At 42.1% G+C, this 26,742-nt stretch overlaps 1 protein-coding gene across 3 annotated transcripts; it reads right to left on the reverse strand.

The window, feature by feature from the left end:
- Positions 1-1,790: 1,790 nt before the first annotated feature.
- Positions 1,791-26,279, reverse strand: TNNT1 (troponin T1, slow skeletal type). 3 transcript variants are annotated; one of them, XM_073003655.2, is made up of 11 exons: positions 26,200-26,223; positions 20,933-20,965; positions 17,742-17,763; positions 16,920-16,980; positions 14,171-14,287; positions 11,140-11,217; positions 6,755-6,868; positions 5,520-5,629; positions 5,307-5,397; positions 2,571-2,611; positions 1,791-2,051 (listed from the first exon to the last, which is right to left on the reverse strand). In XM_073003655.2, the coding sequence occupies exons 5-11, from the start codon at positions 14,267-14,269 to the stop codon at positions 2,006-2,008; spliced, it is 579 nt and encodes a 192-aa protein (XP_072859756.2). In that variant the 5' UTR covers positions 14,270-14,287; positions 16,920-16,980; positions 17,742-17,763; positions 20,933-20,965; positions 26,200-26,223; the 3' UTR covers positions 1,791-2,005. The 3 variants fall into 3 exon arrangements, with proteins under 3 accessions (XP_072859756.2, XP_078233167.1, XP_078233166.1); XM_078377041.1 differs by lacking the exon at positions 20,933-20,965 and having other exon boundaries at positions 26,200-26,279; XM_078377040.1 differs by lacking the exons at positions 17,742-17,763; positions 20,933-20,965; positions 26,200-26,223 and having other exon boundaries at positions 16,920-17,712.
- Positions 26,280-26,742: the final 463 nt, after the last annotated feature.

The raw sequence follows: 26,742 nt of genomic DNA on the forward strand, positions 1-26,742 counted from the left end.
GTCTCTGAAGGGAATGGATTATGCTCTGCTTCAATATGTCACAGTACATGTTGGCATTCATGCTTCCCTTAATGAACTGTAGCTCCTCAGTGCCGGCAGCACTTATGCAGCCCCAGACCATGACACTCCCACCACCATGCTTGACTGTAGGAACAACACCTGGTTGCCGCCATGCAGGCTTGACACCATCTGAACCGAATAAGTTTATATTGGTCTCATCAGACCACAGCACATGATTCCAGAAATCCATGCCCTTAGTCTGCTTGTCTGCAGCAAAAGCAAAGTGTGCTGCTTATATACTGCCCCATAGCACTCTCTGGGTGGTTTACAAGTTAATTATGCAGGCTACACATTGCAAACCGTATGCAAACCATATGCAGGATTTCTTGTGCATCATCTTTAGAAGAGGCTTCCTTCTGGGACGACAGCCCTGGAGACCAATTTGATGCAGTGTGCGGCGTATTGTCAGAGCACTGACAGGCTGACCCCACTCCCACCTCTTCAATCTCTGCAGCAATGCTGGCAGCACTCATACATCTATTTCCCAAAGCCAACCTCTGGATATAACGCTGAGCACGGGCACTCGACTTCTTTGGTCGACCATGGCAAGGCCAGTTCTGAGTGGAACCTGTCCTGTTAAATCGCTGTATGGTCTTGGCCACTGTGCTGCAGCTCAGTTTCAGGGTTTTGACAATCTTCTTATAGCCTAGAGTCAGACCATCTTTATGTAGAGCAAAAATTCGTTTTTTCAGATCCTCAGATAGTTCATTATCATGAGGTGCCATGTGGAACTTCCAGTGACCAGTCTGAGAGAGTGAGAGCGATAACACCTGCTCCCCCTTCACACCTGAGACTTGTGACATTAACGGGTCTCATGACACCACGGAGGGAAAATGGCTACTTGGGCCCAATTTGGACATTGTCACTTAGCGTTGTGCTCACTTTGGTTGCCAGCAATTTAGACATTAATGGCAGTGTGTTGCATTCTTTTGAGGGGACAGCATATTTACACTGTTATACAAGCTGTATACTTACTGCTTTACATTGTAGCCAAGTGTCATTTCTTCAGTATTGTCACATGAAAAGATACACTAAAATATTTATGGAATGTGAGGGGGTGTACTCACTTCTGTGATATTCTCTCTCTCTCTCTCTCTCTCTCTGTGTGTGTGTGTGTGTGTGTGTGTGTGAGTGAGTGAGTGAGCGAGCGAGCGAGCGAGCGAGTGAGTGAGTGAGTGAGTGAGTGAGTGAGTGAGTGAGTGAGTGATCCTCAGTTCCAACTTATGGTGACCCTTTCCAGGGTTTTTGACGTGGAGAATACACAGACGTGGTTTACCATTCCCTTCTCCTGGGACTGTGCAGCTTGCCCATGGCTACACAGGCTGGATCTCATTGCAGGAGGCAAAGTGGGGAACTGAACTCCCAACCTCTGGCTTCACAACCACTGAGCTTTCCAGACAGCATGGATGTTTCCTTAATGCACCCATTTTAGTAAGAGCAACTTCTTGATTGGAAAAGCCGACTGCAAAATTTGAAGTGCGGATCTGGAAGGGTTACCAAATTTTGCTTTTTGGGTGGTCCAAAAATACAGAATTACATAAGAGTACATTAAGATGTCAACCAAACTAATTTCTCCTTCATCCCTAAGAAGACATACTCAGATTCTGTTCATCTCTTCCTTTCTGATGGTATCTACTCATCTGCCTGTTAATTTATCTTCCATTCTTTGCCAATTCACTATGTCTGTGTGCCTATTAATAGAAAAGAATGCATTTTATGAAGAGATTCCATGCAGGGAGAGGTTGGTTTATTGTGTGCAGCTTATGTCACATAATATGTTACAGGCACGCATAACAGGAAGTGGGAAGACAACACAGAGCAGGGTAATCGGCTTTGAACATAAAAGAAGAGGGTGGAAGCATGGGAAGGGAGTCAGTGGTTACTTCAGCTGCCACTAAGGCCTCCAGATTTGGGAGCATCGTTCTTCTTTTTTCTTTCTTTTTTCTTATTTCCAGCGGCCACCCAGTCTGGCTTTTCCGGCTCCTTTTTTGCTGCAAAGGAGAGATGTGCATTTTAAAACATTAACTATTTTAGGGTTTTCAGGGAGGGGGTAATAAATACAGACAGTGACATGTAGGAAACTGTACTCAGCTCCATAAGCTTGTTTCTTTTATTTATTTATTTATTTATTTGTTTGTTTATTTATTTATTTATTTATTCATTCATTCATTCATTCGAATTGTATACCGCCCATCTGGCTACCAAGGTGAAAACCCCAGTCTCTGAATTTGGAACACTTCTAAGTCTGGAATATTACTTTTTGAATGGGGAGAAACTGTTCAGTGCATCTAAGTTTTGGATGGGGCCAACTGGTTAGGTTTCATTGACAAGACTTTCATTCGAGTCACTGAAGAGAAGAAACTCAAATATCCATTTCCAAAGCATGGAAATAGCTGGGTTGGTAAAATTAAAGTGGTGCCTCTTCCATTCCAATTCTAGCATCCAGTCCCTAAATCAATTCTACTTCCTGTTTCAACATAGCAGAAATATACGTTTCACAATTTACTCACAATTTCTGGGCGTGGCTGATACGGTTGTAAAGAACATTGATCTGGAGAAGGGAGAAAAACATTCAAGGGGGAAAAATCAGCATTAATTATCCTTGGAAAAAGTTTTTCTCTGTGGAAATCCTTTTTTTAAAATGCTTTTCATAATTCTTGGTATATATTCTGCTTCATTGTTATGGCCAGCTAATTTAATTTAGTCACAATTTTTGATGAAGTTTTATTACTCTCAGTCACAAAGGCTTAATGGGTCAAGGCCATGTTTTCATAACTTGCTATGAGTGTTCATATTAACTCCAATATATATAAAGTCTCCATTATCATCACATGTTGCTGACTCAGAAAACCCTGATACGTGAGGATTATACCCAGAAGTCCTCACACTTGCCAAAATCCTGTTGCTTAGTAAATTGCACTGAAGTAGGCCCAATGAATCAATGAGGATTTGGTGAGCCGACTCCGCTATGAGTTCTATTGATTCAAGTGGACCTATTCTTAACTATGACTTACTTTAGTATAGTAAGTCACAATTACAGTAGGTCCATATGAATCAACAGAACATACAGAGGAGCTGACTTATTAAACCTGATTGATTCAATGGGCCTATCCTAGTGAGATTTACTACTCTACGCAACAGGAGTTTGATCACTAACTCTCACCTTGTTGTGGCAGCCATATCATCAAGTTGGGGAACAGAGGGGAGAAGAAAAGTGGGGCTTTTTCTACCCTTGCCTGCCAGAACAACTATGTCTTCCCCCCCCCCCAAGGCACTTGGAAAAGTTAACTATTTTGGACTACAGCTCCAAAAAGACTCCATCTGCTGCCTGGGGTTTTTGACAGCAGTAGTCCGGAACAGCAGCTTTCTGTCTTCCTCATATGAGACAATGAAGGTCTACTTGCACGAAACCCCAGAGCCCCAAACACAAACCGAGAGCCAGCTGTACACAGAGAGAATAGGCACGTATTGACCGCGAGGAAAGAGACTTGTACTCACTGACCATTCATTATGCATAGTTAACCAAACAAGTATGGAGAATGTGTTTTGGTGAGAGTCATTTTATACACATGCATGTAGGGCAAAAAAATATATACGTAAGCATTTGTCCATTTGGCTGGCTGGGCACTTTATACGTGCACCCTGTCCACCTGACCAGTTACAGCATGTGATGCACTATGTAGTTCATGAATTCCTGCACAATGTCCTGTGGCACTTGGTGACTAGGCACGCCGAGGCCAAAACAACACACTCCAGAAAATCCTGGCAGAATCTACAAAAACTCCTGCAGTAGGGCTTAGCGCATGAGGCAGTTTAAAAATGGTGCCCAATCCACATTCTTGTGCTCTGGGTTTTGTATATACCCCTCAATTTTTAATAAACAAACAAACAAATAAATAAATAAATAACTTTTGTTTGTTTGTTTGTTTGTTTGTTTGTTTGTTTGTTTGTTTAACTTATATGCCGCCCACTCTACCCAAAGGTCTCTGGACGGCTTACAATAAGAAAGGGCTTCAGAACAGAGAATGAGGGGCAGTGAGGCAATGCTAGCAGAATGGAGTGGCCTGCTACTAGCAGACATGTGTTACAAGCATGCCAGTAAATACTAGAGATAGGGGTATTCGTATACAAAGTATGAACATCCCCGCACAGGTGGCGCTAACGAGGGTCCTGCCCCATGGGGCCGGATGGTCCACTTACCGATCCACCGTGGACGCGGACAATGCGATTCTACCAATGGCTCCATAGTGCACGATCCGCTCACCACTCCTGGCGGGAGGTGGAAGGACAAGCCTCACTGCAAGGTCGAAGAGTGGTGAGTGGATCGTGCGCTGCAGAGCCATTGGTAGAATTGTGCCATCCACGACCATAGCCGATTGGTGAGTGGACCATCCGGCCCCATGGGGCTGGACCCTCATTAACGCCACCTATGTGGAGATATTCGTATATGAATAACCCCATCTCTAGTAAATACTTCTATTCTTGGTTATTGCAAAGAGGTAGTTCCAGCAGGCATTCTCCATTGGGCCTATGAATGTGCCCAATTATCACTGTCGATGTGCACAGCCCATTCAACTAACATCAACCATATCAGAGAGGGAGAGGGAGAGAGAGAGAGAAATCAGCCTCCCCCGGCCTGACTGGGAAATGATCACTATGATGGGAGCTGTGGTTCAAGACACCTAAAGAGTACAATATTGAGGAAGGATAGTTTCTTAAGGATAATTAATTCTACTCCAGAGGAGTCAGAGAAAACAGGCATTAGGTGTCCAAGCATATACAGTGGGGTCTTGACTTGAGAACTTAATCCGTATTGGAAGTCGGTTCTCAAGTCAAAAAGTCTGTAAGTCAAGTCTCCATTGACCTACAGTGCATTGAAAACCGATTAATCCCGTAACAGACCGTTTTTGTTCCATTTTGGTTTTTTTTTCTGGTCTGTAAGTCAAATCTCAGTCTGCAAGTCAAACCTAAATTTTGCGGCCAGAGAAGTCTGTAACTCAAAAAGTCTGTAAGTCAAGCCGTCTGTAAGTCAAGGGTCCACTGTATACAGATAGGAAGGTAATTCTGGTTATATACACTGTACATATATAGACAGTATGTATTAAATTTGAGCATGGGCATGTTGATTTTCTGGCCTTTTCTGAACGCAGGTAGTTTCCGACTTGACATCTCTCTTTAAAATGTGATCCATCCCACTTAGGATGCAGGAATTAAAAGGAAAAGCTTTTGCTTTCTCTCCTTCTTACCTCATACTTCTGACGTTTGAATTTCTCCATCAAGTCAAACTTCTCCGATTCCAGGTGTTCAATCCAGTTATGCATTTCCTTGGCTTTTTCCCTGAACAGTGAAAAACTGTGTTGAGGTTTCCTCTGATGAAGGCATCCTTCTCTCACTAGAAGATTAACCCTCCCATCCTTCCCAGGTAGAAAGCTCAAACAGAGCTCTGTTGCATGTCTAACCTCAACTGCTGTTCATTCATGTTCTCGATGTTAAGTGGTTTCCTCCGTTCAGCCAAGATCCGGATCTTCATCTCACGGCCTGTCTGCCTCTTGCCGCGTTTTTGCTCCGCCTAAGAAGGGAATTGTCAAAGAGTAAGGAGATGGAACCAGGTATGGCTGCTTTTATAGTGTGGTGAGATGGGTGGAATGGGATGAAATATTAATGGAGAAGTTCTCAGGGTCAAACTAGACAACACCCTTTGTTTTTAAAAGATGCAGTACCTCAAATGGTGAAAGATACCTGCTTACCATTTGAGGTAAATCATGAATCTGTTATAGTATGGCATTTTCCTCAAAAATGTATGTTGTATTTATTATGATATGTCTTGTGATTGGTAATTGGAAGGTAAAAATGGTCTTAATTTACAAGTCTAGTTGTTGAAGCATCCATCTCTGAGGAAATCCCATTGTTGAATGGAAAATGAGATGTCTAGTTTGATTAAGGCAGTGAGATGGTGGCTTTTAAAAAAAATTAATAGGATTCATTAGCCTGTCTCAAGGGCTCTAGGTAGCTAAAATCAGCAAGAAAAGGACGTAAATTCAGTATGTTTATAGGTGAGGTAGCCTCATGTGAGCTAGAAGAATAAATGCAACTGGCAAGGAGAGTAGAAACGATGGATGGAATTGCATCTAGATGCCTTATGCTGGTTTGTTTAAACTGCCTTTCCCAATCTGGTACCCTTCTGAATTTTTTGACTACAATTTCAAGCATTGCTGGTCATTGGCCATGTTGGCTGGGGCTGCTGGGAGCTGAAGTCTAAAAGATAGGTGGGGGGGTTCTCCATTTCTGGAATGTGGATCTAGCCAAGTGGTTCCCAGACTTGGGTAACTCAGTTATTCTTGGCCTGTAATTCAATAAAAGCCTTCACACACACACCGCAGCTGTACTGGCAGGAGTTTCTGGGAGCTGCAGTCCAGCAAGCACCTGGATTAGGAGCCACTGGTCTAGCCCATTATTTTCTGAAAAGGGTCACTATAAGTCAGAATTGAGTTGACAGCACATGATGATATGCTGACCACCTACATTTCCAAATTTACTACGACACTACTGAATGTGACACATTTTCTACAAGAAGGATTCCCTATCTCAAAATAATGGGTACTTGTGTGGAACATCATCAGGTTGATGGGAATGGAGGGAAAGATTGTGACTTCTCAAAGAATTATGTTCCTCTTATTTTTTCCAAGTAGCTTACCTTTACCAAATATCCACCAAAATGAGCTCCCATGTTGGAGAGGACTTTTTTCTTCTTGGCATCATCTTCAGCTCTTTTCTTAGCCTCTTCCTCTTCCTTCCTCATTTTTTCTTCCTGTATAGAACAATAAGGTAGAATCTATGATCCAGAGCTAGGATGAAGAAAACATTATCTCTACCACCACCCACAGGAGAAGAACAGTTGGGATGCTTATTTATGCCTGGAAAATTCACATTCTAGAGACGTGAGGAATACAGTATATCTATTCAAATATTGCTCTGAAACCCTTTAATCCAAACCCTACAGACGAATGTGGTTTGGAACAAAACAACCCAACCATTTTTCGAAGTACGATATAAACTCTGGCAGCTCAAATGTATCAAACTATGAAATCTACATTTTGAGGGGAAAAATAGCATCTAAATAAGCATACTGAATGAAAATTATTGAAGTAAGTATTGAAATATATAGTAAAATGTATATTTTGAGAAAAAAGGTGCATCCGGATATTAAGCAAAAATGCAAGTTTCAGTAAGTGCCAAAATACTTCTTGGAAAACATATCAAAATATTCCAATAAAAGATAATTAAAACTGTAAATTAATAATGAAAATGGAAGAAAAATATGGTTAAAACATGTAGACAGACATATAAACTCTATATAAACATTCATTCCTGTGCTGACTAAAAGTATGCAAATATACATGAACCAGATTCCTGTGGTGATAAGCGGTATCATTTGGCAATGTGAATTGCCATTAACTAATGAAGTGCCAGTCACATCGCTAAGGACATGGCTGTTGAGCATGAGCCCATGCCTCATACCATAATTGGTGCTGTGTTAGTTGGTGACAATTTACCATAGTGAGTTATAAAATATAATTTATGGACACATAAACCACCAACAGGGAAGGACGAGGAGGTTCATAAGCCATCTCTTGACCAGCAAAGACAACTTGGTTGTTGATGAAACAGCGTTCTTTTGTCCTTACAAGTCTTCCTGCTGCAGCCGTGCAAGTTAGAGATTTGATAAAACATATATAAACAACGGAGATTTCCAGACTATGGCAGACCTACATTTTTGGGGCCCAGAAGCTTGAACTGTTATGGGGGGGGGCCTTCACAACCAGCAACAAGGCCTGGGTAACCACTGTTGTTTTCTTCAATGGGGTTGATCCATAATAGATCACCACAATTTTTTTTTAAAAAAAGGTGTACTAAAATTGGTTGTTGTGGGTTTTTCGGGCTCTTTGGCCGTGTTCTGAAGGTTGTTCTTCCTAACGTTTTGCCAGTCTCTGTGGCCGGCATCTTCAGAGGACAGCACTAAAATTGCTTCTGCCCCACCCACAGGATTAGGGGCTCTGAATCTTAAATTTCAATAATTTTATACTAGATCCACCTCTTTCTCCAGGTGGTTAAGTCCCATAAACACCATGATCTGTGACAGGGTGTTTAAAAGCACCCAGGCATAGATTTCCCCTAAACCAAAGAAACATTTGCTAAGCATGATTTTTGTGGCCAGAATCCAACGGAAGTATTATGCCACGATAAATCCATTGGCATACATTTCAGTGGCAATTTGACACTAGAGGGGGAAATGATATCTGCATTTGCTGTGGCGTGCCAAGTCACACGCCTTGTGTTGTAAGAGGAAAGGCAAATGCGGACTTCTAAACTAGCAGCAGTCCGTCACTGGGATTCACTTTGATGGCCTTGTACTGGTGTAACAGGATACAGGTCACTCCTCCAAGACCACTGAAAACAGGTAGAGCTAGAGAGTATCTTAAATGCCATTCAACTCTATAATTCTATGACCAAGTGATAGGGCCCAGTAGAAGCCACATCACAGCCCACTGATGCTCCTTACCAATGACAAGACAGAGAGAAACCTGCTTCTCTATTTTGGGAGACAGTGTACTGTTATTTTGTGGAGGTCGGGATTATCAACAGCTGTTAGCCAGATGGAATGGCTAAAACTGTTGGTGTTGAGAGATTGCTGGAATGCTGATGATGTTTAGAGGCAGCAGACCTCTGACTACCGGATGGGAAAGACAACAATTATCCATTGTGTCCTTCTCATGATCTTTCCAAGTATGTTTGACTAGCCCCGGTTGGTGGCAAATATGAGGTTTAGATGAAGATTTATTTATTTATTTATTTATTTATTTATTTATTTATTTATTTATTTATTTATTTATTCATTCATTCATTCATTCATTCATTCATTCATTCATTCATTCATTCATTTAGATCCAGCAAGGCAGTTCTTGCACATGTTCCAGGAGAGAAAGCTGTTGATCTATAAGAAGAGATCCCAGAGAGATCCATTTACTGGCACAGGAGGGGATTTACAGATATAGCCTGCAGTGATGACTTTCTTTGAAACACACATGGCCATCTTCCTTTTCTTTTCTCACTGTAGAAAGGGTGGATAATTTCCAAGAGATGGAGGGAGGCTAAAACCTGCTGTTGGTATGACAATAAAGTTGGGCGGTGCAGAGGCACAAAAAAGCCACAATCCCCTCTGAAAGGAAAGTATATGGGGAACGTACACCTTGTAGTAAAACAGAATTCACTTCTGGGAGGCATCTGGTAGCATGATTCTGCTTTGAAATAAGGCCTGCACAGCTGTGCCCACTATGCAACTTGTTTTCAAAGGAAATCATAACCTTTGGCAATGATGTAGTAAATTTGGCAGGATAGCAGCCATGGAAGCTGTTGCAAAAATGAGTGGAGGTCCAAAGAACTGGGTATTTTTAGCATTGAAAAAAGAAGACTGAGGGGACAGAGATGATAACACTTTTCAAATACTTGAACGGCTGTCATACAGAGGAGAGGCAGGATCTGTTCTCAATTATCCCTGAGTGCAGGACACGCAATAATGGGCTCAAGTTACAGAAAGCCAGATTTTGGTTGAATATCAGGAAAAGCTTCTTAACTGTTAGAGCAGTATGACAATGGAACCAAATACCTCAGGAGTTGGTGAGTGTGCCAGTGCTGGAGGCATTCAAGAGAAAATTGGACAACCGTCTGTCAGATCTGCTTTGATATGTATTAGAGATGGGGGTATTTGTATACAGATATGAATATCCCCATGCAGCTGGACTTAACAAGGGGCCTGCCCCTGTGGTCGTGTCACATTCCTAGGGGATTCAGCAAGCGAAAGTCCAATAAGCCAGTCCAAGGTCAGAAGTCCAGAAGATACAAAACAGATGCCAAATTGTCAAAGCCAAACCACAAACCGTAGTCAGAAGTCAGAGTCCAAAAGCCAAGGGTCAAGAGAGCAAGGTTCAAGACAAGTAGGAGCATGGAAGTGAGCCAAAGAATTGACTTGTTGCTTCCACAAGCTTTCAAGCCTCTGGGTACAAATTAGATAGCAGCAACAATCATCTAATTCCTAGAAACATTCGATCCTGTTAAAACTCAGGGCTGGTCAACCTGATGTTCCTGTGGGAAAGATTCATGTGAGCCTCAAACCTTTGTGTTGTGAGTCTCTGCTGAAGCGTATCTCTCACTCTGGCTAGTGGGGGAGGAGAATCTGGCGGTGATTCAGCTGTCTGTGACACTAATTGTCCAGCATCTTCCTCAGCTGTAATTAACCCCTCAGATTCCAGATCTTCTTTGGCTGAACTCATGACAGGCCGGCCCGTCCACTTACGTGTCCACCGGTGGTGGCAGCCTCACTCATCCTTCCAATCGCTCCAGGAGCTCCACTCTCTTCCTGCTCGCTTGGCCACTACAGGCAGTGGGAGGGAGGACAAGTCTCCCTGCATGGCTGCTGAGTCGCTAGCCAAGCAGGGAAAGAGTGGAGCTCTGGGAATGTTTGGAAGGATGAGTAAGGCTGCCACCACCGGCGGATCCGTGAGTGGACAGGCCAGCAGTAGGGGGCGGTCCTTGTTAAGTCCCTAATATCCCTATACAGGGATATTCATATTCGTATACGAATATCCCCATCTCTAATATGTATTCTTGCACTGAGCAGGAGGTTGGACTCGATGGCTTTATAGGTCACTTCCAACTCAAATTTTCTGTGTTTCTATGAAATGTAACCCATGGGTTGTGAGTCCAACCAGACTGGCCCAAGACATTCAGCTGTCTGAGGTGAAGACAAGCTTCAGCAATGGCAAGGGGACAGGTAGGGCATATGGTGCCCACTCCCTCTCCTTCATCACTTTATGCTGCTCCGTACTCGTTAGCAACTGCTGCTCAAGGCAACCACCTCATTTTTCCTAACAATAGACACAGGAATTCTGTCCTGCCAACTAAAGATCAGTGAAAGTTCTCAGATTTCTACTGATCCTCTTTCTCTTCTTTTCCTGATGAAATGTCTGAAGCTTCCTTCATGAGCCAGCATTTAAATCTCCTCATGAATATGACAACACTCACAGCAAGTTTGGCCTGCCGCTCCCGTTCCTTCTCAGTGCGGACCCGCTGTTGTTCGGCACGTTCTGCCCGCCGGCTTTCCTGCCAAAGACACAAAATACATCTCAGACCCTCACCACACCCAATGAAATTACCACCAAGGATGGTTAAAGCCAAATAAACAGCAATATACATTTTACCCCTTCCTCTGAACAAACCTGTCACCACTTCCTCTTGCCGTGTGGAACAGCTGAGTATTTAAGGACTTCTCTACAGTGGTTCATAGGTTGGAAAAGTTGTGGGGTGTTTTTTTTACTACAACTCCCAGAATTCCTCAACTGTGGTAGTGCTAGAGGGAGGAGAGGAAGGGGAACAAGGTTCCTGTATCTTTAATGCTTGTGTAGAAGAGGAAAGTTAGTAGAATCATGGAATCATATCATAGAATCATCGTAGGGCTGGAAGGGACCTTGGAGGTCTTCTAGTTCAACTCCCTGCCCAGGCAGGAGACCTCTTACCATCCTGGACCTCATACCATCTTGGACAGATGGCTGTCCAATCTTTTCTTGAAAACCTCCAGCAATGGGGCAACCACACCATCGGGAAGCAAGTTGTTCCACCGCTTAATGGTTCCCACTGTCAGGAAATTCCTCCCTCTGACAAGTTTCCACCCATTGGTTCTTGTCCTACCCTCAGGTGCAATGGAGAATAAACTGATGCCCTCTTCCCTGTGACAACCCTTCAGATATTGGAAGACTGCTATCATGTCTCCCCTCAGTCTTCTCTTCATTAAGCTAAATGCCAGGTGTGGCTTGTATTAACAACTGCACATGCTAAAGCTTCCTCTTCTGAGCATCTATTAAAGTTATAGGGACCTTTGCCCTCTTTTTTGTCAAGTCACCTCAGCCGATGTCCATGTTAGAAAGCATTCCAGGAGCCTTAGTTCAGAAAAAGAAAGGGAGGGAAAGGATTTTTTTTTTCTAATTCCAGGGTTGTGCAACAAGACTTTTTCGTAAACATCAGACCTTCTACCCCACCTGACACCATTTTCTGATTCTCATATAACATGAAAGCAAAACTTCTCTCACCCTGTTTTGGATTCAGTTTGTGCCAATGCCACAAAGCTACCATAAGGTGGGAGTAAAGAACACGATTTTTCTTAATTTGAGGAATCTTGTTTGGCTGTGATTGGGTTTTTTTTAAATTGTGTAGGCAATTTGTGGAGTGAATATTGGGTAAAAATGCTATCAAAGATTCCCTATTTTTTCCCCTCTAGGTTCAGGCCATGAGGTGTTAAGGTAGCCTATCTGTAAATCCAGAAGTATTCTCTTTTCTAACATGCTCAGATTTGATGGTATCTCTTTGTCAATCAAAGGCAAGTCAGGTAGGCCATGATATTCAGACTTAGAAGTATTTGGACACTGGTTGTTCCAACCTCTTGGTCAAGATGGCAGACTTATGGCTTCTGAATCTTGCACATTCTCTTCAGGTATCTGAGGAATTTTGACCAGGGCAGGTGGTAGAACAACAACAACTATGATCTCTCTTGTGTCTGGGATGTGGAGAAAACCAATCAGAGGAGGAGAGGGGAAATGGAGCATTAAAGCCAAAGGCATTGGGCTACCTGTTCTTGTGATATCAAGTGAGCATGACCTCCTAACGCAGCTTATATATGGTAGGCTTCCACCTTTCTGTGTACATTGTACTACTTTTTATCAACCAGTGTGGATTATTTTCTCATCCAAACATTTTGTTCTTCATGTTCTAAACACCTGGAAAATGTCATAATATTTCTATTTTGAAAGATACACCCCACATGCAGGACCAGTTGAACATGTTTTACCTTTCTTTTGAAATTCCTTCTCTATCATTCTCAGATGACTATCTATACCCTCCATGTGTCAACTGTGAAGAATATAGGCCTCTCAAAGCCTCTTTCAACCATCCCTTAGCTGTTTTTGCAATACCATAGTTAATATTTAATTTTTCCAAATATCACATTCTTCTGTCTGGGCCAAACAAACTGAAATGATGAAGAAACATGATCAAATCTCCAATTGTCTATTTGCCCCCCTCAAAAAAAAAAAAGCAACTTTGCCTACTTATAAGTTGTTCTTATTTGGGCAAATAGCGCTTGAAAGAAGAATTTTCATTGTGAAAATAACACAGAAAATATCCTCCACCAACACGATGATCCATATGAAAATGTGGACTTCCATGCTTGCTGTTTGGAAACATATAATGAGATGGGAGGTTTCATCATCCGCCTTCATTGTCTCATCCTGATAGGCCTTTAAGTGGATACGTTCTGATTGGCCTTTAAGTGGATACCACTGATTGGCCTTTAAGTGGATGCATTAGAAGTGGCTAATGTAAGGGTGAAAGTGAACTGTAGTCCCCACACTGTCTGGTTTCAAATGAATCAACCAATGTCATGAACCAGCTGGTAATGCTTGCTGGGTTGTTGTTGCTTTGGAGGGAGAGTTGTAGTCAAAAAATTCTAATGTATTTTCAAGCTCTGAACAACTCAATAATTACGAAAGTCATAGTCCAGAATGTCATTGGGTTACCTAACTCCTGCTGTAGGTTTTAGCTCATGGGAAGAGGAATTGATGAGATAAATTCTACTGCTTGGTGTAATTATTGATCAAAACAGGCATCAAGAAATACTGCTGCCACTTCTGCAACCAGATATGAATGTTCTGTTTTCTGAAAAATATTTATGAAGGGCTTTCAATTCAAATAGCAACCCTTGATCATTATGTCAATGAGCCTTGCATTTTGGGTCCCAGTGATTTCTCACCACACCCTATTCCTCCTTCCAATAGCTATCTGCTTCCTGCAGTATCCATGAACACTTTTCAGTGGAATGCAATACCCCCATTTCTGTAATCCTGTAGATATTTATGCAAAATGTAAAACCAGTGTGAGTTGCATTCAGATGCAAATACTGCAAAATGAGCAGGACCAGCTCATTCAAGATATTCAACTGGCAACATCTCTCACAATGGATAGACCCCAGCCGTGCTCCCACAATCCCTTGCTGCTTGGAACTCACAATTCGTTGCATGAGACCAACAAGTTCTTCCTCTTCTTTTTTCCTTTGCTCAAAGTGTACATCAATGAGGGTCTGCAATTCCAGCAGATCTTTCTCCATACGCTTGCGGTGGATGTCCTGCCCGTCAATCAGAGAGAGAATGAGAGATGTTAGCTCCCAGATGCATTGTCCTAAAAGATTCTAGGGCAGACTCTGAGAACATTGCTATGTAGTGTTGAATAAAGGAGGTGGGTGGGGGAGGAGAATCATCTGTCAAAACATGTACATGACTCTTCAGTGTAAAGGAGACTCCTTTGAGTTCATGTGTGGCAGTAGGGATGGGACTCTCAGGTTAAATGAAATACGAAATACATGAAAGAGGCCCTTTATTTTATTTTTGAAATCTTTTCCAAGAGGGAGCCTCTGCAATATGAAAGATTCAGGATTCTGAAAGAAAGGGTAATGGAAATTATGGATTCATTTCACGTATCATATTATCCTGCGTCTTTGGCCTTTAAATTTATTGAGATTTGGAGGGATTTCCCCTCATTTCTTTCATTGTTGCCAGAGTTCCCTGTCTGCCTGCCGTTAACCTGGTGGACTAGTGCCTGCAGTGGATTAAAGCCATCAAAGTGGAAGAAGGGACAGCTGCCTCCACTGTCTCCCATATTTGGGGGTTGGAAAAATTTAATATTTCCCTTAGTGAGTGTGTACATGTTTTATTTTGATTATGAGAATAATGGTGTGTTGTTACTTCTCCCTTCTGATACAGCAAAGGAGATTAAATAAGGTGAGGCCTCCTTATTGAACACAGGGATACAGTTAGATTCCAACCAAAGAGCCCTAGAGTTGGAGTTCAAAGATGTATTCTCTTCTGTGCCTGGACGTACGCAGAGGGTGGAACATCAAATATGTACTCCCTCAGGAGTAGTGGTGAGAGCTACTAGTACAACATAGCCTCATCATTTAAGAAGCGTCATCGAAGAAGAAGTGGAAGAGATGTTAAAATTGGGGGTCATAGAACCATCTTCAAGTCCCTGGCATAGTTACCCAGTGCTAGTACCTAAACCAGATGGGAGTACACGTTTTTGTATAGATTTCAGGTGGTTGAATTCAGTATCGAAATTTGATGCATATCCCATGCCTAAAATGGATTTAACAAAAGGATATTGGCCGATTCTGTTGTGGGAGGCAGACAAGGAAAATAGCACTTTCACCTCACTAAGGCGGCTATTTCAGTTTACCCACATGCCCTTTGGGCTGCCTGGAGCAGTTGCGACCTTCCAAAGATTGATGGACACAGTACTGGCACCAGTCAAAGAGAATGCAGTGAGTTACATAGACAACATAGTTGCTCCATTACAGTGGTTAAATCAGATGAAGGAGTCCAATCCCCAATTGACGAGATGGTATTTTTCTCTCCAACTGTATTCTTTTGTGATTAGACATAGAAAAGGGGGAGCCCACATTAATGCAGACTATTGTTCCCAACAGGGAGAATGGGAAGTCGAAGAAGAAATCCAGATGACACACATGGAGGGGGGGAATGTGTGAGGCTGGGAGTACTTCCAAAGACACTCCACAGAGTGTACCATCCATCTCTACCAGCAGAAAGATTGAGAAAAAAATTAATAAACATTGTGGGAGAGTTTCAGGAGTTGCATTTAGAATCACATACACAGAGGGCGTCATTTTGGCAAGAAAGGAGAAAGATATAAAAGAAGGGGAAGAAAGAAGGGAGGACAGTTCAAAGATAGAGGAGGAAGAAGTTTGTTGGGTGCAGAAGGAAAGAATAGAAAAGGAAGATGATTTAGTGGAAATAATAAATAATACAAGGGTAGAATTCAAAGCCCCAAGGGAATATGTAGAGAAGGAGTGGAGAAGACAAGTATATAGTAAGCCACCTTATTGGGGTAAGACTGAAGAAAGAAAGAGGCAAAAGAACTATAAAGCCTGGGAACAAAGAGAGGCTCAGAGGAGATAACAACAGTGATGTATGGAGAACCCTGGGAGACCCCGTGGGGCCAGTCCCTTCTGACTGAGATTGAGGCAGAGTCCAGGCAAAAAGGTTTGGGAGCCACAGGTGGTCTGGGTTTTCCACCACCAGCAGTGATGTTAAGTGACTTTGTATCTGATAGATTGGGCACTACCCCCAAGTGGAACTCTGGAGTTGAAGTTCTTCACCCCTACCGTAAAAAGGGGAATTGATGTGTTTTGAGAAGGTTAAGAGTTAAGACTTGTTATTAAAACCAGAAACGGAAAGTATGAACATGGAAGAAGCAGAGAAATTGTTAACCAATAAACCTGTTTTATTAGAAGACTTTGGTGTGCAGACTTCTTCTTTAAGACAACCGGTGTCAGCAGAGGTTAAAGGCATGGGACAGGATCACATGATTTCTCTTTCTTATCTGTATTATTTCCTGATGATGAATTGCTGAGGGTCCTGGGTATGGTGGTATGATTATACATGTTGACTTTAAAGTACTCCTAGTGCATGGATAGGTCTGTGGATGACTGATTTTTCTTTCTCTTGAACTGCTGTTGTTGCCCTCTTTTATAGTAAACAATGTCTGTTGCCTAGTCGCTATGTTTTTGAACTAGTTTTGAGGTAGGACTAAATTGGGTCTAAGCAACAGGATTATAGCAGTACTTCCTATGGTGAACAAATAGGGCTAGCGTAGCTCATTTCCATGAGAAAAATATAGTTCTTTGGAGAAATTTGGGAGTTTTGTAAAACAGACACAAATATTTAACAAAGTCTAATACTCACATCGAAATCCACTCTCTCTCCCTCGGGGATTTTTGGAGGCGCCAACTGTGGAACTACCGGCCTTTGTGTGGACAAACGCAGACGAGAAAAGAAACACATACTGAATAGTTAGCTTCAGAAAATGCTTGGTGAAAGGAAAAACACCTGCACGTGTTTAGATAGCTCTATTCGCTCTGTCCTTAAATCAGACTTATTTAATAAGCAATTAGAACTGAAATGAATTGATCAGAATGTGGAGGAAAATAACTCTTCTTCAAGGTGTCTCATCTGAATGCAAATTTTGTATTCGGTTAGCATAACCTTTTTGTTTTCATGGTTCCTCTGCCTTTAATAACTGCCTAGTGGAAAAAATGATTGAAGAGTTACCTGATGGCTGTGAGGTAAATTAATGAATTGTTCAACTTATAAAGAAATGGGAGCTTGCAAAGAAAATCTTTTGGCAACTCTTAATTTTGCATGCAAACTTCTCCCTTTTTTTCAGTAGCCAAAATCCTATTGCTCAGTATAGTCAATACTGTTAGAGTAGGCCCACTGAATCAGTGGGAATTTGGTGTGTCAACTCCTCTGCATGTTCCATTGTTTCAAATGGGCCTATTCTAACCATGACTTACTATGCAGAAGTACATCCTAGTTAGAGCAGGCCCATTTCAATCAGGGGAGCTTACTGAAGAGTTGACTCACCAAATCCCCATTGATGCAATGGTCTTACTCTTGATGAGGTTTACTACTCTAAGCAACAGGATTTTGGCCAGTGAGAATTTCTGAGTCCAGTATTTTCATGTACATCACACCTCCATGGATTTAATGCCTCCCGTAACTTACCTTGGTCGTGGTCGCTCTTCCTCTGTAAAAAAAACAAAAGCCACAGAAAGACCATTAAATTAAGGCCAAAAGGGAAGTGTTGGAGAACTGTGCATAGGTGACAGGATTGGAGTCAGGGAAAATGCTCAGGAGAACACACACCCTTCCCTTTTTGCTTTGTGGCAAATGATGGAATGGGGGCATGTGCCATGTTGACAGTGATACCTTATAAATGAAATAGAATTCTGAACAGCCATAACAAGAAGGAGCAAGATAAGAACAAGGGAGCAAGTTATAGCAAAAATAAGCAGCTATAGCAGCTCGTGCTGAAATTTCTTTCAAATCTCCACATTTAGTTAAAGAAGGCTGGGCTTCATCCTGTCAAAATTTCAGGATGGTGCTCATAGGAAATATATGTATCATAAAAATTACAGTATTACTGAAATTTGCCTATTACATAATTTATTTGGGGAAGTTACAAAAGTGGATATTTTTCAATTATGTACAAAGTCTGCTTACTCCTTGTTTATCTTTGTGTTCCTTCTAGGTAAGTTACAATAAAAATAAGTTTAAAAATAATAACAGTAATAAGATGGCAAATAAAAACAGCCTAAGGCCTCTTGAAGTCAATCAGTATATAGTGAGAGTGGTGATACTATTTGCTTCTGCTATATTTTATGGTGGCATTTTATTCTTTCACTCTGGCCAGAGAGAAGAGCCCTCATAAAATGTTGGGGCGATCCTCATCCTCAATCTGTTTCTGTTGTGCTCTATTAATCTTATACGCTTGCTTGCTCCCAGTCATTGTAGGGTTAATCCAGCAGGCAGTTTTTTATTTTGATTTTATATTTGAATTGTATTCAGTTTCTTGTATATCATTTCACATTATTTCTTGAGGTGGAGCAATGTGTCAAAGAAAGAAATACCTTTGGATCAGGAACTCTACCTGCCCCACAAAGGAAGAGGACATCATCTATATAGGTAGGGCTCGCACTTAAACCTATTGAAGTCAATAGATTTAAGCTTAGCTGGACAAAGTGCAGCCCTCTTCAGCTGAACTGTTCCTTCAAGCATCCCTCAATGTTTAAGGTGTTTCAAAGACATGTACTTTGAAGCAGTATATGATAGTATCACTTTTTGATATTAGAACTCCCAGAATTTCTGAGGGCAGTGGTTTGAAAAAAAAAACTTTCCGAAGCTCTAGACAGGTAAATGTTCCAGAATCAGCCTAGAAGAATTTGAGTTTGGAATCTACCCTGTTGCTCCTAAAATAAGACCTAACCTGAAAATAAGCTGTAGCATGATTTTTCAAGACACTCGTAATATAAAATAAGCCCCAGTTAAGTGAAACCCCACCCTCCACTATTGTGCAGCAACCAGAAGAAGATGACATGACTGTGTTTGAATAAATGCAGATTGCTGTACATGAAAAAAAATAAGACATCCCCTGAAAATAAGCCCTAATGCATTTTTGGAGCAAAAAATAATATAAGACCGTGTCTTATTTTCAGGGAAACAAGTAACCTGAATCTTAATGCAGTGGGTGGGTAAGTCCAGACAGACATCAAGCGAAAGACACTTCCCGGGATCTGACACAGTTTTGGGTCACAGGCATGTCTATAGGTACTAGAAAATATCTATGATCCCTCTCTGGGCTTAGATATGTTGCTTTCCTTATAGACATGAGAGGTGTATACATGTTCTTAGCATAGATACATAGGGAGAACACACTACTGTACACTACTTGCATGTATCCAGAACATGTGTAGCACACAAACAGCATGAGGGGCCCATAGATATATCTATATAAAATACATCTAAAAGGCCTTTTCTGTTAGGAACCTGTGCACTCCTCTTTTTAGGACATCTGGATATGTGAGAAGAAATCATGGATAAAAAACAGAATTTTGGAGTGGTGAAGGACCCCAAGGTTAATCTAATCCAATTTATTCACTATACTGTAGCAGCCCCTGGAGAGCTGTTTACATGAAGGTAAAGAAAACAAGGCTACAGCTGACTTTAGACTAGACTCATGAGGAAAGCAGGAGATTGCAAGTAAGCATATTATGCCAAATATTCTTGTTGTCACATCTCTGCTATCTTTGGCTTGCTCATCCACCTATTTTCATAAGCCCACTTGTCCATTCTCCATCCAGTGGTCACTTTCTAAAAAGATCTACCATCGGGAAGCTGCATTTTATAACAGCAAAGCCTTTTCTCCTTCAGGCCATCTATCATATATTATAAATAGCCTTTCATTCAATCCTGAAATCCATCAGTGTTCCAAAGATCTGATTCAAGCATACTTTTGAGCAGTGATACCTACTTGGAAATGAAAACTCTGCTCACTTCCTGATGACCAATCACAAAACAAAGCCAGCCAGTATGCCAGCTATGGGAGGTGTGAAAAGCTCCTGCTATGAAAACCGAATGTTTCCATTGTTTAAGAAATTACCTCTTCTAATGACAGGCTGCCTATGACATATATTTTGGTGCCAGCTGCCAGATTTTTGAAGGAGTTGCTCATTCAGTAGTCTAGGAAACACACACTATGCTCATTCTTAGAAGCACTCTTGTCTATGTTACTCTTTTTATACTACATTACTTGGAATATAAATAGGAGCTTTATACACTTGCTTGGGAGCATGTCCCACTGCATTTAATAGAGTATGTTTTTTAGCAGATGTGTAATTTTCTGCTTGGGTAACAGCCTATCCTCCATATTATTTTACCCAGGCTTCGTGCTCTGGAAAGGACACTCATGCAGAGCACGTTACCATAGTCTCTCGAGACTGAAGGATGCCTAAGAAGAAATAGGACTGCATTGTTAGAGTTGCAATTTGTTTCTGATTTGAAGCAGCAACTCCTTAACTATCATTAAAACCACAGCATTTTCAAATTTAAAAATGAACATCTTTAAAAATTAATAAAAGAAACATATGGAGATTTTAAAATAAGGAGAAGACTTTTTAAAAGGGCATCTTCCACGCTATGGTTGTATAACCATTGCATGTACAGACCAGGCCATGTTGACTTGTGGATTTATTTATCAGCCTGTCCGCCAGCCACCTGAAACTATAGCTCAGTTTGTTTCAGTGTGCCAGGCTTCACAGGAGTAGAGAAAGCATGACGCCTCCCTTACGCTTGTCTTCCTACTCGGATGTTTCCCCCTCTCCCTCCCGGGGGAAGAGTGGAGTGAAGGAGAAATATACCTGGCTCAGGAGCTGACTCAGGTTCTTCAGCCACTGCAAGCAACACACATGACAAGATCAGGGAACAGGGAACAGACAGGGAGTGAGAGGGGAGATGGGCAGGAAGAGAGATGGAAATTGTCAGATAGGGAGCAAATCCAGGAGAGAAAGGAAAAGGCAGTTAAGGCGATCCACCCACAGCAGTGTCCCACAACCTGACAACTTTCAGGTGTGTAGCACTACAGACCCCATTTTCCACAGCTAGCATGGGCATTGCCCATGGCTTTGGATCATGGGAGTTCTAGCACAAGACACTGGCTGGTGCTAGCCGGGGACAGGCTGATCTACCTGATGAGGATAAAAGGGACAAGGTCATTAAAAACACTACTCAGTAGCCAAGGAAAGGTAATCCAGTCATCACATCAGCCTCTGCATTGGGAGCAGTCAGTACCGGCCCAACCCCACTTATTTCAGTCTAATACACCGACGACTTGAATTGTATACTGTACTTGAAAACACGGAGGTTGACTTAAAGTGTTTTGTAACAACACAGTGGAGCCTTGCGATTCTGTAAGATGGAAGAATCAAACTTGCTTCCCTGCAATAGATTTTGAATAACAGAAGTTGCGTTCCGCGCGCCCCCCCCCGACTTTTCTGTCATAAACGAAAGTTCCGTACCTCTGCTGAATGAGGGACCTAATGCATAAAGTACATGCTTCAGGGCACAGAGTTCACATGCAAGCCAGGTCAGGCCAAGACTGAGGGACCAGACACTGCACAGTTATTGCATGTTTTCCTCTATTTTTAAAAAAGGAGTTCTTGTTATTGTTGTAAGAAAAAAAAAACAGAACAGTGAGAAAACATAGTAGGGTTACACATGGAAAACAACAATGTCATCTGGACTCCCATTTCTAATCCAGTTCTGTGTTTGAGGCAGGGCTATTCCAGATTCAGAAATCTTTATCTAGAAACAGGCCTCAAAGCTTAACTGGATGACCAAAAAAACCCCTGTACGGTAGTTATCAGGGAAAAAAACTTGCAGTGGCAGGCTTTTTGCCCTTCACTCGTAGGGAGGAATCAAAAGATTGGCTAGGACAATCCACTGAATTACACCATAAAGTGCAGCTCTTGTTATGATAAAGCTATAGACAGCAAATCAATTTATATGTACTAAATAGGATACATTCACTGAATCAGTGGAACTAAGTTTGATTTTTCCAAGTTCGCATTGATCCAATGGGTCTACTTGGTTTGAGACTAACAATTGGACCGAGGCCCATATTATTTGCTTCTGCATAGTCCTTCCTCCTTCCAAAGGACACATATTCTATATTTTTCTGAGAGAATAAGGCTGTTGTTTCGCCCTGCGTTGCTGTTTCGTCGGCATTTCTTTTTTCCCTTTCTTAGATTAGGGGCTCCTTTTCTGAGTTCCCCACCCAATGAAGGGTTACATAATGAAGATGATATGGCCATGTATTCAATTAAATTCCCTTGCGTGATGGTATCACTGAAGGCAAGTTGCTGTCACTCTGAAGAAAGGAAATGGTTTGGTCCACTTCTCTCTTCTGCTTTCCATTCGGATTGAGAACACACAGATCCATAGAATTAGAAGAGACCCCAAGGTTAATCTAGTTCCATCCTCTTCTAATGCAGGAAATCCACAGCTAAAGCAGCAACGACAAATGGCTATCTAATCGTTGTTTTAAAGAAGCCAGCAAAGGCAAATCCAACTCTGTCAGAGGTAATCTTTTCTACTGTCAAACAGCTCTTAACAGAAAGTTCTCCCCTCCCTTTAGTTCAAATCTCATCTTCCAGTTGGAACTCTGGAGTAGCAGAAAACAAGTCCCATCTTCCATGTAACACAACCCTTCAAATATTGGAGGATGAATATCATATCACTTCTCAGTGTTTCGTTCTCTGGGGTAAACATATCCAAGTCCCTCAATTATCCTACAGAGGTTTTAATTTTCAGAATGTTTATCAGCTTTGCCACCCTCCTCTGGACATGTTCCAGTATTTTGGTGTCCTGTTAGAACTGTGGAGCTCATAGCTAAATCCGAAACTCCGGCTGAGGGCTAAGTAAAGCAGAAGCATAGTGACACCAGCAACAGGAGCCATAATTTTTGCTTTTATCTGAAACCTCAATATACTTCCTGCCCTGTTTATTCCATCTCCCTGCAGAAACAAATTCCTAAAGCAGTAGTACCTAACCTTGGGTCCCCAGATGTTCTTGGACTACAACTCCCAGAAATCCTGGCCAGAACAACTAGTGGCAAAGGCTTCTGGGAGTTTCTCGAAGAATATCTGGGAGCCCAAGGTTGGGAACCACTGCCTTAAAGGGTACCATTTTCAGAGGTCTCAATAATGTGTTATCGAATTCAGTCCTACATTTTGACTTGGACTCTGCTCTAATTTAAAATGATTTGCATGATGAAGAATTAGTACAAAAGAGGAATAGTTACTTTTGGGGGTGGGGTGCAATTATATGACTAGAACATTTTAGGACTTGGCTAGAAAGGAAATTGGAAGCTCTGAGGTTTTGCACGAGTACAAGAAGAGAAAATTGTTGGTTTTAATGGCAAAATTGGCTGTTGTTATCAAGATCTGGAGCCTGAGAAAGAAAGGAAGGAAGGAAGGAAGGAAGGAAGGAAGGAAGGAAGGAAGGAAGGAAGGAAGGAAGGAAGGAAGGAAGGAAGGAAGGAAGGAAGGAAGGAAGGAAGGAAGGAAGGAAGGAAGGAAGGAAGGAAGGGAAAAAGAAAGAAGGAAGGAAGGAAGGAAGGAAAGAAAGAGAGAGAGAAAGAAAGAGAGAAGGAAGGAAGGAAGGAAGGAAGGAAGGAAGGAAGGAAGGAAGGAAGGAAGGAAGGAAGGAAGGAAAAGAAAGAAAGAAAGAAAGAAAAAGAAAGAAAGAAAGAAAGAAAGAAAGAAAGAAAGAAAGAAAGAAAGAAAGAAAGAAAGAAAGAAAGAAAGAAAGAAAGAAAAGGAGATGAAGTTATGTTATCAGCTTCAAATCCCTGAGAGGAAATAGAGACCATAAACGTTAAGCTTCTTGAAGTAATACAGTCACAGAAATTTTTCCCAATCCAGTGACCCTTTATGTATGTTGGGCAAATATTCCAGTATCCCCAGAAAAACATTGCAGAGGGTAGGAGCTGTAGCCTGAAGCATAAAGTTTATTTGTTTGTTTTATATATATGCTTCCTTTCTGCTGATAAGGGGACTCAAGTTGGGGGAGACTTTATTATTTATTTATTATTTGAATTTATATCCCGCACCATCTGGCAACCAGATTACTCTGGGTGGTTAATAACAATATAAGAAGCGGAAAAGCCATAATAAAAATAAGTTAATACATAACAAACCAGAAATTAAAACAGATGGCAGTAAGGTGGTGGAAAGGGTGATGGAGAGGATAGCAAAAAGAATGGTAAAAAGGGAGGGCAAGATCCTAGTGCTCTGGGAAAGCCTGGCAGAAAAGTCAGGTCTTCAATGCTCTTTTGAATTCGTCCAGCAAGAGGGCCAGACGAATCTCAGTCGGCAGGTTGTTCCATAGGTAGGGGACAACCACCGAGAAGGCCCGGTTTCTAGTTCTTTACCTCCGGGCCTCCTTCAGGGTCAAGGCCCTCAACCGCCCTGCCTGTGAGGAACGGGTAATACAGACAGATCTGGATGGGAGCAGGCATTCTGATAAGTATCTAGGTCCTAAACCATTTAGGGCTTTAAATGTTATCATCATAACCTTGAAGTTAATGCAGAAACAAACTGGTAGCGAATGAAGGGCAGCCAGAGTGGAGGAAATGTGCTGAAATTTCTTCACCCCAGTTATTAATCTGGCCGCTGAATTCCGGACCAGTTGAAGTCTCTGCATCAACCTGAAGGGTAGCCCCACGTAGAGAGCACTGCAGTAGTCCATTCTTGAGATTACGGGGGCATGAATCAGCATTGTGAGCACCCCCACATCTAGCTCAGCAATCCTGCAGAGGCGGAAATGGGCTACCCAGACCACAGATCCCACCTGGGTTTCCATGGTGAGATCCGGGTCCAGGCAGACGCCCAAGCTGCGAACCTCCGTCTTCATGGGAAGAGTCACTCTCCCAAAGGAGAAGGAGTTTCCCAACCCACTAATGCCAGGGCCAACCACGTGCAAGATTTCTGTCTTTTCTGGATTCAACCTCAGTCCATTTGCCCTCATCCACCCCAGAATGGTGCCCAAACAGCGTTCAAGGGATGGAACAGCATCCACTGCAGTTGGAGAAAAGGAGAGGCAGAGCTGGGTGTCATCAGCGTACTGATGACACTGAGCCCCACAACTCCGGATGACCTCACCCAACGGCCTCATATAGATATTAAATAATATTGGCGAGATGATCGACCCCTGCGGAACCCTGCAATTGAGGATCCGTAGGGTGGAAGTCATCTCACCAAGCTGCACTCTTTGGGGATGGTCCTCCAAGAAGGAATGGAGCCACGCCAATGTGAGACCACCAATTCCCAACTTGGAGCCACCCCAGGAGGATACCATGGTTGACAGCATCAAAGGCCACTGAGCTATCGAGAAGGACCAACAAGGGCATATTGCCCCTGCCGGCCTCCCTCAGGAGGTCATCCTGCAAGGCAACCAATGCTGTTTCCGTACCATGCCATGGCCTGAAGCCCAACTGGAATGGATCAAGGGCATCAGTTTCCTCCAGGAGGGACTGGAGCTGATCAGCCATCACAACTTTGGTTATCAAGGAATTGCATGCCTGCATGACAGAGAATTTTTTTTAAAAAAGGTATTACTCAGTGTGGGAAGAAGTAAAAATAAACCTATGGGAAAAAGCAAGTCTGAGTTCCTGTGATCCTTCCTAAGATGAAAATGAGAAGGAAGAAAAACGTTGGTTAAAACCAAGGTACAGAGAGAGAGAAACCACATCTATCCTATTCCAGTTCATACTACCTCACTTCTCTCCCAGAGACCCACTGCTTTTGTTCCTACTCCTCTAAATCTTGCTGGGAATGCCTCACTCCCTTTAGGGAGAAGGAAAACATGGGAGACGTAGGGATAAGCATATTCTTGGTTCTCCACCATGCAAACCACCAATGAACCAGAAATGGTGATATTAGCCACCATGCAAGCTACCATGACTTTGTGTAGTCCACAAAAGTAACATTCCCCGCTTCTAGGTTCTCACGGGGATTCTGCTTGCTTTCCCATCTTGGCTTGCTTAATACCAAAATTCTGTTTCTGATGGAACTTTAGAAAAAGGGGGGGGGGTTTAGAGGAGTGGAATAGACACGTGGCATCTCACCTTCTTCTTCTCCATGTTGTTCTTCTTCTTTAAAAGAGAGAGAGAGAGAGAGAAAGGAAAAAACAGAGTGAGACAAAGTTAAGTTCTTGATTTAGTAGGAGATGGGTGGCTCAACAGATACTGGTTGTTTATTGGTTGCCAATGACTGAAGATTGAAGAAGGGTCTTCAGAAGACATCAGACTAGGAGATGTTGCCAATATTGGCCTGCCTTTTTGAAACAGGACTTTTTTCCATGAACAGATGAAATTGATGCTAGAGCAATAGAAAATTGAAAATAGAAATAGAAATGATGGAGACTTGGGGAGATTCAAGAAAGGACATGCACTGCCTCTTCATGCTGTAGATCTCCAACGTCTGTGAATCTAAAAAGCGCAGAAGAAAAATAACAAGTCATCTTAAGGACAAAAATGGTGGTACAGGATTTGTCCTTTTAAAAAAAGAATGAATATTAAGTGTGAAGGTAAAAAGAACAAGAGAAAAGAGGGGAAGCAAATTAGAGGAGGGGCCAGATCAGGGTCTGAGTTGCTTAATGGAGAATGAGG

This window comes from Pogona vitticeps, chromosome 6, assembly GCF_051106095.1.
Source record: "Pogona vitticeps strain Pit_001003342236 chromosome 6, PviZW2.1, whole genome shotgun sequence".
Classification (NCBI taxonomy): Eukaryota; Metazoa; Chordata; class Lepidosauria; order Squamata; family Agamidae; genus Pogona; species Pogona vitticeps.